Here is a 14,076-nt window from a genome sequence, read left to right on the forward strand (position 1 = left end):
CATTTAAGTTCTGTTTATGAGAAACGATTCTTTATATTGTATTACTTATAATTAATCACAGGCAAGAATACTCTCATGCTTACTTGTATGAATGCTTCCTATTTTCAGGCAGTTCTATATGTCATTATGTCTATGAGTTTCAACCTTTACTGTAGCACATCGTTGCTTTGCATGGTATATTGACAACAGTCACTTCCTGAACTACTACAACAACAGGGAATATACAGCAGTGTTACTGAGCAGTGTGAGATGTGATCAGATTTTCTCACACTAAACATACGTACATAGTAGAGAAATTATTACAAGAGTGTAGATAATAACATATTGCTAGCAGAGACTCCTGGACATATGAGTAATATTCCTCTTCTCACTGCCCACTCCCAAGCTGTCATGTGACAGTTGTTCTTTCAGCATCAGACTCTATATTGATTGTAATTATTTTACTAGAAATTAGTCTGAAGTGTTGTTTTGGAAAATTGGAGGTGACAAACAGGCATAGCTTGCTTCAAGGAATACACTGGGTAAAACTGGACAACAGCAGTAGAAAGGTGAGTAATGCCCCTAAATTTCTAGCCTAATAGCTAAGTAAAATAGGAAGCTTTACAAAGCAGAGCAAGGAAAAACATCTGGTGTCTACCCTAGGGAGCCTGTGCCTGGGGAGCACACCTCTGGACCACGCAGGAGAAACTCTGAATTACCACTGCACACAGTATTCAGCAAGGCGGAAACCCAGTTGGCGCTAGAGTTTGTATGGCAACAGACAGGTTTCAAGTGGCATTCCTAACATCTTAAAGGACTTCCCAGGGGTGGCAGTGTTCATAGCCAGACCGGTGCTATGACTGGCCCGTGAATACTGCCCACTCCCTGGATCAACATATGTGACCTGTCATTACAAAGGATTGCTCAGGAGTGTGACCAGTATTATGGAGACAGAGAAGGAATGCCCAGAGTCAGGACCTAAGCCACAAAGCAGACACGAGCTTCAAGGTAGAAGGGATGAACATTTACACAATAGCAAAGATAAGAAACTATGAGTGGAACATTCAGGATCCATGGGAAACTCTGAAAGACCAAACCCATGACTCAGGCATAAAAGAGAATTTCATGTTAATGGCATGGAAAACATCTTCAAGTCATGGCCACCCTACCCTCTAAGCCTTGCTATGCTTTAACGGGAGAAACTGTTTTTCAGTACAGTGATAACAGATTTCCCAAATCCAGGGAGAGAGGTGTCCATTCAGATACAGGAAGTCACAGATCCCCTCGTCTGCCTCTGCCTCCTGAATGCTGACATTACAGGCATGCACTACCACGCACACCATGATGAATTCTTACATGTCTATAATTAGCTACAAAATAGACTCATTGTAGTAGTTGAATTTATGATGTCATTATATACTGACACGTCCTTTATGGTCATTATAGCAAGCCTGTGTACACTTCCTCATGGCGAGGCTCTAGGGCTCTCAGGGAGGCACAGTAGGCTAGGGTTTGTTCTTTATGCAGGGAGTTACAGGCCCTGCAATGTGGAAGGCGTCTCAGGCAGCAGTCACACTGCACATACCCTTTAGTTGGCTTCCTTTTGTCTTAGCTGAATTTCTCCATGTTTGTTGCAATGTACAGGTAAATTATACTTTTATAAAAATATACAGAAACCTCTCTCTAAATCTTAGACCTCTTATGCCACATTTGAAAATACAGGACTTGTTTAGGTTGTATTACTTGGATTCCTGCTTTTACTTCTCCTAAAATGAGCTTAATTTACATAATTCACCATTTCAATTTTTAAGATAACTCAAGTTTCTTCTCAATTTCTGCTAGTTCAGCTGAAAAATAAGGACACTGGATTTGGTTCATCACAATTGTAATAAATGAAGAAATAAATGTTAATATCTTCATCCTGATAGCTCTTGAAATTTGTGTATGTCTAGAGAAACAGTGCAATAAAATAAATTTTATTCATAGTTGTGACTCATGATGATTTTGACAGCAGCCTGCCTTGCCAATATATTGAAAGAAGGTGACATGACTTATTGCTGTGGACATCCCACTGGCCTTACCTGAGCCATTTTTCAGGTATCCATTTGCATCTACTGTTGTGTACATGATATAAGGTCCAGGCTGATTCACTCCGAAGGGCTGCAGAAGAAGGGAGGAAATAGTTGATTTTGGGAAGTAAGTAAATATTTGAATTTCAGGAAAATTTTTTTATATAGTAAAAAAAAAAAAAAAAAAAAAAATCAAAGAATATTTCCTTGTTCTTTGCAATGCTCATCCATTTATACACTATATTTTGATCGTACCTACCCTGGCTCTCCTCTCCTAGCTCCAAAGCTCCACACCACTTTTATGTACTTTGTAAAAAAATATCCCAATGAGTCCAACTTTAATGCTGCCTACTTATGTGTGAGTGTGTGTCTTGGGGAACATCTACCAGAACACAGAAAGTTTAACAGGAACCACAAAAAACTTCTTATATGTATATCTTACATAATTATTAGCTCAAAAACTTCGTATATGCATATCTTAAATAATCATTAGCTACATATGAGAACACTTCCATAAATAGATAATAGATCAAATTAAACCTGGGTGATAGAAAATTATTAAACCAACAGTTATTTATTTGTGTGTGTGTATGTATGTGTGTAAGTAATTATTTGGGTCCAACAGTGCACGTGTGGCCATTAGAGTTGGTTCTCTCTTCTACTACATGCGGATCCTGGAGACCAAACTCATGTCCCCAGGCTTGGCCTTTACATGCTAAGCCATCCCACTGGCCCAGCAGAAAATTCTTAATACCTTATATTACTTGACAGTTCTATTTATATAGTTTAGAATTTTAACTGAGCATTTAAAACGTCTAATGTCTCTACTTTATAAGGGTAAATATTTTAAATAATGTTCTTTAGTATTCTGGCTTCACCTAGAACAAAGCTACATGAGTGATGGGGTGACGGATGCAGGCTGTGGGAGAGAGAGTTACTGAACTACTGTGGGTTTGCCTACCAGTGCGGAAAAAAACTCAAATCCCAAACCTGACAATTCTCCTCCTCCTCCTCCTTCCTCCTCTTCTTCTCGGATCTTTGAGACACAGTCTCTGTGCATAGCCCTGGCTGTCCTGGCATTCACTACATAGACCAGGCTGGCCTTGTACTCAGATCTGTCTTTGTCTCCAAGTGCTGGCATCAAGTGTGCCACCACACCCATCATATTGTATTTGTACTGAATTGGACACATGCTACAATTTCTTACTAATATACAAAATGACAAAATCTATTTATAATATTATAGTCAAGTGAAATACTGACTTTTAGCTCCATCACCTGATCACTTACGCGCTTATAGAGCACTACTTTCCAGTTTTTCCGAAGACTCTCACGGAGCCTAGTCAGAGTGACGCTTTGTCTCAGCTTGCACCTCAGTTTCCATCTATAGAATTGCCTTTAAACTCTAAATAAAATGACACGTTTCCTCTCTTTGAAATCAACTCCAATTAAAAAGGATATAAACTGTAGACTGTAATAATCATCCTATTAAAAAATGAAAAATGCTTGAAAAATTTGTGTTGAATACTTAATCACAAAAATAAAATTTAGTGATCTTCTTAGAAGATGTAACCAACCACACCTAACCACTAACCAGTCACCTAACTATTGGGAAACTAGTATTTACATATCCTCTGAAAAGTTTCCAGAATTTCCAATGTCACACACCAGTAGCTAGCAAAACCACTCTCCTGCTAAAGCAGGAGGCAAATCATAGTCAGCTGCTGTGAAGCAGCCTCATATCCCCACACCTGGGATTAAAACGAAACATATTTTTAAAATATTTCTGTGTTCTTAGAATAAACCACAATTCCAAAATTCTCACTACACCTGGGACCACACAAACACATTTCGGTGCATACCTGTAATCCCAGCACACCAACAGTGGAGACAAGAAGATCAGAGGTTCAAGGCCAGCCTAGGTACACGAGACCCTAATGAGAGGTGGGGGGTGGGAGGAGGGAAAAGAGAGAAAGAGGAAAAAGAGGAGGAGGAGGCGGAGAAGAAATGAGTGGGTGAGGAGAAAGAGGAGAGAATGATGAAGAAGGAAGAGGAAAGAAGGAAGGAGGGGGGGCAGACACACACACACAGAGACAGAAGAGCCTCTCCTGTGTTTCAGTCCCTGATGCATCCTTTACATTTTAATGAAGGTATGTTCTATTGATGACAATCAAGAATTTCTCAAGCACCTGTCATCTAGTTTTACCATACTTACAGACTTGCTGCAGTATCTACTACCACAGATGCAGTTTCTCCATGATCTATTTGTCAAGTTTGACCCAACTGAGACTCTGTCCATGCCTCAGCTGTGTTGGCAGAGGGTGCAGTGATGCTTCCCTCAGTCCTGTGTTTTAGGGTGAATACTTACTTCCTGAATTATTCAGAGCACTGGCTGTTGCTAGCTCACAGCTGGATCTTACTTGGTAACTCTTCTCAGCTAAAGGAGTTGTGTCTCATGTCTGAACGCATATCTGAGTAATGTAGAGAAGAGAAGCCTGGCCCTCTGCCTCAGCTGAGGCTGCCTGAGGAAACACCTCAGCATTAGAGCTCTCTACGCATTGTAACCCACTTCTCTCTTGCTGCCAATTCTGCTTTCCTTGCTACTTCAGAGTTATTGTTCCCAAGTACAGTCTTGATGTCTCAACTGTAGGAAGTGTCTCAACTACACATAAAAGCATTGGCATTGTGCTTAAAATGGATCGAAAGGACTCGAGACTATAGTCAAAACATCTGGCTTTGTGTTGAAATTTCTCATTTGACCCCAAGACTTGGGAAAATTTAACTTGAGCTTTTTTTCAAATAGTAAAATGTTGGCTAATATTTTTTGAGGATGGGAGATTGCTAAGTGGATGGAAGCCTTGCACACATAAGACCCAAGTTCAGATGATTGTAATAGCCTGATGCAATGTCTGCTGGCTCTAACCTCAGCACTCTTTTGGCAAGAGAGAAGGCAGAGCCAGGAGAATCCCTAGGAACATGGGGGCCAGGGAGCCTGGAGTATGTGGCACACACCACAGAGACCAGCTCTCAAATAAGATGGGAAGGTGAGGACAAACTCTGGAGGTCGTCCTCAGACTCACACGTGCCTTCCCCATCTACACACACACACTCTTGATTCTGCGCTCTCTATCAATTATACAAAGACGTGTAACATAATTCTTTAGGGCTGTGCGCTACTGTAGACAGGCATCTCATCTAAAAAACTGAGTGTGAAGCAATGGGAGAGTGCCATCAGGTACTTGGTAAAGGCAGTGATCCTCATATGGAAGTTTGTTTTTTTGCTCTTTTTCTTGTTTTGAGATACAATCTCCTATTTCATAGGCTGGCCTCAAACTTGCTATGTAGCTGAAGATGATTTTGAACTTCCAATTCCTGTGGCTGTACCTACTGGGTATTACACTGGGATTACTGACATGTACTACCATGCCTGGGTTTATGCAATACTGAAGATCAAACTCAAGGCCTATGCTAGTTAGAAAGCCTTCTACTAACTGAGCTACATCCTCAGTTGTATAGTGATAACTTTTTATGGAAAGGTACCAAATTCTAGCAACTTCCTTGAGTAATGACAGATACTTTAATAACTACCAAACACTAATAATAACTTTGATTATAACCTACAATGACTATTTTGTGTATTTTTATTTATCCCGATTTTTTTTTTCAAGACAGGGATTCTCTGTGTAGCCCTGGGTGTTCTGAACTCACTTTGTAAACTAGGCTGGCCTTGAACTCACAGAGATCCGCCTGCCTCTGCCTCCTTAGTGCTGGGATTAAAGGCTTCAGCCAACACCCTTGGCTTCTTGAACAGAGCTTTCTGAAGAGAATTTTTAAGATTATTTAATTATTAATTTTATGTATATAAGTGTTTGCCTGAATGTATGTATATGCACCATGTGTATACACTACCCAAGTAGACCACAAGAGGGTGTCAGATCTCTTGAAGTGGAGTACAGATTGCTGTTAGCCTCTGTGTGGGTGCTGAGAACTGAACCTGGGTCCTCTGCAAGAGTAGCAAATGCTCTTAGCCACTGAGCCACCTGAAGAAATTTCCACAGAAAGATTTGTGATGAAGAATTAAGTTTACTTACTGTTATCTTGCGAGGACAGTCATTAGAACATAGACCACTAAGAACTGTGGAAAGATAAAGAACAACCTATTATTACTATTATAAGCCTATGTTAAAAATAAGATCTAATTCCCCCCAAGTCTGTTAATATATCCACTGGTGACACAGTATATGAGTGGAGGTCAGAGGTTAAATAAGTAGTAAAACAAATAGCTATCGTCCAACATTAACTCATGACAAACTCTCAGTAAGTGAGGAAGAGTGAACTGTTTGACCATGACAAAGGGGGAAGCCCTTGCTCAGCACTCATACCTAATGGTGAAGTGTGATGCTTAGGATGGGAAAGAAGGCAAAGATGTCTCCTCCGTTCTCCCTAGTTAGCCCAATAAAGGAGATAGATAGATAGATAGATAGATAGATAGATAGAGAGAATTGTTCCTCCTTGCAAATGGTTGCTATAAAGAAAACTTTCCCTAAAAAACTATTTTAAAAAATACCTCCCTAGAATAATTAAGTGATTCTGTAGTGCAACATTTATTTCCACATATTAAAAATGAGCACAGAGGAAGCAAATTAAAAAACACAGCAGAGTGTAAGTTCTTTCTAGAGAATGCAGGCATACACATAGTACCATACACAAAGCTTTGTTGGCTCATAACTGTCTGCACTCCAGCTCCAGGGGATCTGACACCTCTCTGACCTCAAGGGTTCCTGCATGCACGTGGTGCACATATCCACATACACCAGGCGCAACACATACACACACACAAATATAATAAATAAACGTGAACAGATAATGTAGAAGGAATGATGGCAAAGCAAAATCATCTGGCAAGAGTTGAGGTAGGAGTTATTGATGGACTGCAGGGGTAGCAGGTACACATTTGATACAAGAAGGACACGAGTAGTGTAGGAATGTATGTCTGGAAGCAGGGAAGGGGATAAAACTGGGCATCTCAACGCTGGAGAAGTAGCTTTGCAGTTTTAAGAACACTGACTGGGAGATGGCTCAGTGGTGGGCTGGAGAGATGGCTCAGTGGTTAAGAGCACCGCCTGCTCTTCCAAAGGTCCTGAGTTCAATTCCCAGCAACCACATGGTGGTTCACAACCATCTGTAATGTGATCTAATGCCCTCTTCTAGTGTACAGGTGTACATGTAGACAGAACACTGTATACATAATAATAAATAAATCTTTAAAAAAAAAAAAAAAAAAGAACACTGATTGCTCTTCCAAATGCCTCAGGTTCAATTGCCAGCACGCACATGGCAGCTCACACTGTCTGTAACTCCGCTTATACAGGCAAGCAAAACAGCAGTACACACAAAGGAAAGAACAGCTACAAGACACTGGTCATCTCAGGGCTGGAGAGACAGCTCAGTGGTTACAAGCACTTGTTCTTAAAGAGGACCAGGGTTCTGTTCCCAAAACCAACATGGTGGCCCACAACAGTCTCTAGCTTTAGTTCAAGGAGACCGAATCCCCTCTTTTGACCTCTAGGGCACCAGGCATGCATATGGTGCACACACTCAACACACAGGTAAAACACTCGTACATATACACAAAAAACTACAGTGTGCATGTCTGTGAGCAGGTGAGCAGTGTGCACTGTAGGCCTCCTGGTCCAACGGCCGAGAAGTGCAGAGCCTCTTGTTGTAGAGGTCTGCCAAAAATAGATGACCTGAGTTAGAAAGTGAGGCAATAGAATTATCTAACAATTTAACATCTGCATTCTTTAAAACGATGAAGATAAAAATAGAAGTGACTGAAACAGTGTTCTAGATTGAGGAAGTGTGGAAAACTGTGAAAAACTCAACTGATATCCTGGGCAGAACACTAACTAAGCCAGATGGAAAGAGTCATTGCTGGGACAGCTGGTGTCTGGATGGGCCTAGGACAGCTAGCAGGATGTGCTGCTGCTCAAGGTCACTTCCTGAGCTGGAGGGCTGTGCATGCATTAAACAGGAGTGAGAACTTAGACTATGAACTGAGTAGAAAGGAAGAGAGAGGGAGGGAGAAGAGGAAAACAAGATGCGTGGTGACATCTAAAATACTCACCAATGACTTTAACAAAATAAGCATCTGCTTCAAAGTTATTTCTCAGAGTATGGATGGCAGCATCATTCTTGGTGTGCCCTTTACTGAGCACTATAATGTCCAAGATGCCCTGGAAAACAGTGTGAGACAAATGTGTAGGTGAAGGGGAAAGCCCACCATTTGATTCTGCTACAGTTTGAATAACTGTTATCCCAAAGGTTCCCATGTTAAAGACTCGCCTGGCAGCCTGTGGGAGGTGGTGCAAACTTCTGGAGGTAGGGGCTACGTGTGGCATGCTCTTATTAGCTGGCTTCCTCCACCAGAGAGATGCTCCTGCCACCATGTCCTGTGCTACACAGGACAAGAGACAGATCTAGTGACTGTGGACTGAAAACTCTTTGTCCTCTGAAGTTAATTTTCTCTGCTAGCTTGTCACTCATAGAAAGCTGACTAACAGGTTTACCATTTAAGTACAACAAGCCTTAGTAAGTTGCTGTTTGAAATAAGCTTACTGAAAATGTGTGTACACAACTTAAATAGTAACCAAAAAGAAAACAGTCCTGGGAAATACGTGTTAGTGTTTTGGTATGCTTCCTTCTGGCCATATGTATATGCACTGTGACTTTTTTATTTTTATTTTTTGAGACAGGGTCTCACTATATAGCCTTGGCTAGCCAAGTTTACAGGCCAGGTTGGCCTCAGACTCACAAAGATCCACCTGCCTTTGCTTTAAGAGTACTGGGGTTGAAGACATGTGTCACCCAGCCAGCCCTAAAATTTCATTTTTAGATTCATTACAGTGTGTGTGGGAATTGTGGGGGTGTGGGGAATGGGAGTATAATTTGGAAGTCAAGGACAACTTTCAGGAATGGATTCTTTCAAGTTTCCAGGCTTTTGCAGCACACACTTCTTACAGGCCGAGGCAGCTCACTGCTCTGTGCAGTCAAGTTACCTTCTGGAGGCCCTTGGGGCACCGGCTCCACCTTTCCTTTCCCTTTATAAAGCAGAAATTCAGTTCACTTTATTGACGAAAAAGCATAGGTTCACTTAAAGCTGATGTCCTTCTACATCTCAGGAAGCTACTCATTTTTCAGTTTATAAATGTTAGCAACATTTCCCCCTGTAAACTGACTATATTCTATTTTCCTATTATTCATAGAAACTGGTGCAATAGTTTCTATGAATACTTTTACATTAAGGATATGAATTATTCCACTTATTTGTAGCATTTCTATTTCCCATATTTAAAAATAATTTAAAATTTCATTTATAATGTTTTTTTGATGTACAGAAATTAAAAATCAATTTGTAGGCAATTTTGTTCACTTTTTCCACTTGTAATATTTCTACTAATTACATTTATGCTTGAAAATTGCTAATGAAAAATAAAATGGAATGAGATTTGGCAGCAGGAAAAGCAGAAGGAAATGCGGGTATCAATAACTCATCATTGAGTATAAGCCTTTTATACCCAAAGAGAAATAAAAGAACAAAGTGAAAAGGCAGTGAAGACATAAATGCCTCGATGGGCTTTTCCTGTGTTCAGTAAACTGTTCTGCAAGGACATATGTGGATAAATTAACTTTAAATTCTCTAGAAGTTTTTCTTTCTTCTAAATAGGAAACTAGTTTTCTTTTCAGAAAGGTGGATGCCAGGGACCTACAGAGTCTCCTACCAGGTCACCTCCCTGCCAGTGACGGAGCTGAGAAGCCACCTTGTCCCAGTTTACAGGGGTGAGTGCAGGCGCTCTTCTGCCATTCTGTGCAGGTACCTGTTGGTTCTGCTTTTGGCCAGCTGCTGAGCATGTAGATCTGCTAGTCTTAAAGTACAATTCTGTAGCAGTTTATTCCCAATAAGCACAATTGGAGATAACGGTTTCATATTCAACTATAATGATAACTAATACTGCCCCTGCCCATACTTGAAATCAATAGGTTTTCTTTAATGAATTCAGCTACTTTCATTCTCTTTCCACTTTCTGGTGAAAAAAAAAAAAAAAAAAAAGAAGCTACAGTGAGAGAACATAAATAGAAATCAAATTCCAAAATATATGACAGTTCTGGACTCACATCTTCATAAATATCAAAAAAGGTGGCAACCATGGCATCTTTGATTAGATTTAGGCCTGTTAGGTCCCAGTAGACTTTAAACATCCGATGGACTTCCTCACAGCTCACGTTATTGCACGGGACATTCTCCAGTAAAAAGGCTTGCTGATTGCTGTGTGACAGACAAGAAGTACTCAGTTAAAATCAGTGCTATGAAGCAGCAGCTGCGCTGTGGCTTTAGACAGTCTATGTAACAGTCGGGCTTGCTGGACCCTGTCATGTGGAGTTTCTCCATCCACCCTACCTCCACTCCACTCCACTCTGCCCTCATTTAAGTTACTGCAGAAACACTCCAGACTGTAGCTACCCTCACAGAACTGAAGCATTCTTTCTTGGAGGAGGCTCATAAGACTCAGTAAGTAAATGCAACTTACAAAGCTCAGCGGATCCCTGAGGGTTATAAAAGGGGAAATTGCTAGGGAGAGGAGACCCCATAATCAACAGAGCTGTCTGCAGGGGGCTCCAGTGACACACTTATGTGAATCATTACTCATGGTGGGTGGCTACTTGGTGCTGGAGCTGCCTTTGGGTCACCCAGGCTCCTGTTAATCACCCCCACTCACCTATGATCCTCTAAGGATTAATAATAATAAAAACAATCGCAAGGATAGTGTCAACAATGTCAGCAAATAAAAATACATGATGAAATAGTGCAAAGCTGGAAGAAGCCAGAATACACGATTGAAAAGTTCTAGAACTATCAGTGAGATGTAGTATTGAAGACAAATTTTAAAGGTGTTCTAAAAATATCTAAGATATGTACTAAAGTACCTTTGTACTAAAGTACAAATTCAAACCTTGAAAACTGTTTAAATTAAACTCATAGTAGAAAAAGAAAGTAAAAAAAAAGAAAGATGTCAGACTTTAACAAACTCAACACTGGTGTGGATGTAAAGTGCTTAGGCCCTGAGCATTAGATGGCTTAAAGAAACTAAGACTTGGCTTGTTTATAGGAAAGCTGAACTACAAAATGAAAAACAGGTTAAAAATTAAAATTTGGCATAAAATGTCCATGAACAAAAAAACCCAGCGACCAACAAGATGGAAGACTGTATTAGTAAATTGTTACTTATTAGAGATTTGAATCTCATCATTCAGTCTGAGATCTGGCCCGATCCTCCCACTTTCTCAGTGCTCTCCACTTTGCCACTGTGGGGTGGCCACTGTTCCAGCTGTTCTCAGGTGGTTTTGACAGGAGGAAGTAAGCAGAACAACGAGGCCCACCCAGGTCTATGTCTGTCTTTCTGCTCTGAAAAGTCACCATTATCACCCTGCTGGAGAGATGCAGCTGTGTCAACTGACGGAGCGACTGTGCTTCCACTCTACCTCACAGTAGATAAGAGGTCACGATGGCAGGTCCAACAACAACCAAAGGCTTGGGTGTATTAAACTACAGGTTACTGTCTTCACTGTCTGGACCTAGGAACCAAGCTGGCTACCTTTCATATACACTACACTGACTGCCTGGCCAAGTCTCCTGCTGTCATCCCTTTAAGGGATTATTAGGGAAAGGAATTGGACCACTAATTAAGAGGGGAACACATCCCAGTGGTGGTCCATACCTTTAATCCCAGCATTGGAAGGCAAAGGCAGGTGGATCTCTGCATCCTATGCCAGCCTGGTCTACATGTGAGTTCCAGGACAGCCAAGGCCACACAGAGAAACCCTGTCTCAAAAAACCAAGGAGGGTGGAAAAAGAGGGGGACACATGATGCTGGGTAGAGTAAGTTAAGAAAATAGTGAGAACAAGATTTGTGTGAAAATGCTGTAAGAAAACCCATTACTTCATATGCTATCTTTAAAAATTAATAAAAGAATATAAACACCTAACCAAATTTAAGATTTAATATTATATTCTTGGGAAAAGCATCAAAACATGCCAAGTTAAGTTAATTATGTATCTCTTAAGGAGCTGGCATACTAATGAAAATGTACTAAAATAAGATTAAACCAGGAATGTATAGAGTCACTTATTAAACCCCTTATTAAGGCAGAAGACGGACACTTAGATAACTGACTATGGTCACTAGGTGAACCACAGCCCAGCCACACTTCACTATCACTCAGAAACATCGAAAAAACAAGACACAAAACTGTCAAGTAATAGCACACAACAGCCATATGTGACCCCTCTATCAGTACGTTCATGTCGACAAGTAAGTTGTTGAAATGCAGAGATACACAACTATTGTGTGAAAAAGGATGTATTGATGTATGTTCCATGAAAAAGCAAGACTTTCAATGGTGTGGCTTTCCAGGCAGCACCATGATTCCTCCTCCAGCTTTTTTTTTTCTTTTAAAAATTGTAAATTATTATGACATTTTCAAACGTTCATTTCTTCCCTTATCCTTTCCCTCGTCTCCTGCCAAATGCCACCTTTCCACTTATGCCACATATTGTCCCTCTGCCCTCAGCACGCTCTACTTTGTGGGCACGCTTTACCTTGTGGACACCTTGCTAGTTTTATAGTCTAGACTTGTGTACACATAGCAACTTCTATACAAGCCAGATACAACACGCACGCGTACACACACACACACACACACACACACAAAGCTATGATCTGCATATACTCAAAATTTGTCTGAGTGTACCAGTCACTCTTCACAACTGTATTTCAAACTCACTGTGGGGAAAACAGCAACTGATGTCCCTACTTTCATCTTCTACTTGGATTCACATACGGGGAGAAAGGGAAGAATTTTTCTACTTGGATTTATACTTTTAAACATTTTGTTGTTTCTGATCATGTATGAACTTTTATTTTTGAATCTTTAGCTGACACGGTCTACAGAGTCCTGAAAGGATGCAGATCGATAATACGCGCTCTCAGAATGTGAAGATGCTGGTCTGTCCTCTTGTTATAACAGTTCTTCATCTGCCGATTTTGTAGTACAAACTACTTCTACTGACTTTAATGTGCCAATTATGGGCCTAAATGAAAATGAGAAGATATAATCATATAATAGCAAGTATTTATAAAGTACAGCTATACAGACTATAGTATATTTGAATAAAAGTTACATCTTATGCAAGCAAAGGTTTTCAAATCAGTGAGATGAAAATCCTGCAAGATTGGAGTTACTTTACATCTGAATCTGACTAATATATATATATATTATATATATATTGCTTGGTGCATTGTAAGAGATCATTTGCAGTTACTAACGTCAGAGGATAGATGTTTTGCTTTCCTATGTGCTCTGCTCTATTGCATGTCAAAAGGGGGACAGTTACACAGACACACCAATGTATTTCAACTTGAAAAGGACTGGATAGATTTCTTTACAAGTAATTTTGGTTCTTCAGATTAATTATAAACTCTGACTGTAATTCTCCTGTGTGCCAAACAGAAACAGTGATCAGTTCTCAGTGACAATACTGTGGGGGATTTCCACTTATTTTTTATTTATATGAACAAAATTTCCATGATTTATATTAGAAAACATTTAATAAATACTGCAGGGGGTAGAGGTGTATCAGTAAGAGCGCATGTTTATCATACTTGGGGCCCCAGTCTGTGGTGCTGTAAGCCATTATAATACATCTAGTTCATATGTGACAGTCCTTAAATATACTTAAGTATACTAAGTATACTAAAATATCAACCTCAGGGATCTGACATTCTCTTCTGGCCTCCACTGGCATACATATACACACTGCACAGACACACACACACACACACACACACACACACACACACAAATAATGAAATAAATAGAATAAATGTTTAAAAACTTGCTAGTTCATAAGCTAAATAAAATTTTTAAAAAAGGAGAGGCTGGAGAGCTGGTTCAGTGATTAAAAGCACTT

The 14,076-nt window shown here is 40.2% G+C and overlaps 1 protein-coding gene across 1 annotated transcript in view; it reads right to left on the reverse strand.

Moving 5' to 3' along the window:
- Itfg1 (integrin alpha FG-GAP repeat containing 1) overlaps nucleotides 1-14,076 on the reverse strand; it is a 129,925-nt gene that overhangs the window by 23,119 nt on the left and 92,730 nt on the right. Inside the window, exons 11-14 of the mRNA XM_051169049.1 lie at nucleotides 10,224-10,374; nucleotides 8,176-8,284; nucleotides 6,140-6,183; nucleotides 2,061-2,139 (exon numbers count right to left, since the gene is read on the reverse strand). Coding sequence (XP_051025006.1) covers nucleotides 2,061-2,139; nucleotides 6,140-6,183; nucleotides 8,176-8,284; nucleotides 10,224-10,374 — 383 coding nt within the window. The remainder of the gene's footprint in view (nucleotides 1-2,060; nucleotides 2,140-6,139; nucleotides 6,184-8,175; nucleotides 8,285-10,223; nucleotides 10,375-14,076) is intronic.

The sequence above is a fragment of the Acomys russatus genome, chromosome 26, assembly GCF_903995435.1.
Source record: "Acomys russatus chromosome 26, mAcoRus1.1, whole genome shotgun sequence".
NCBI lineage: Eukaryota > Metazoa > Chordata > Mammalia > Rodentia > Muridae > Acomys > Acomys russatus.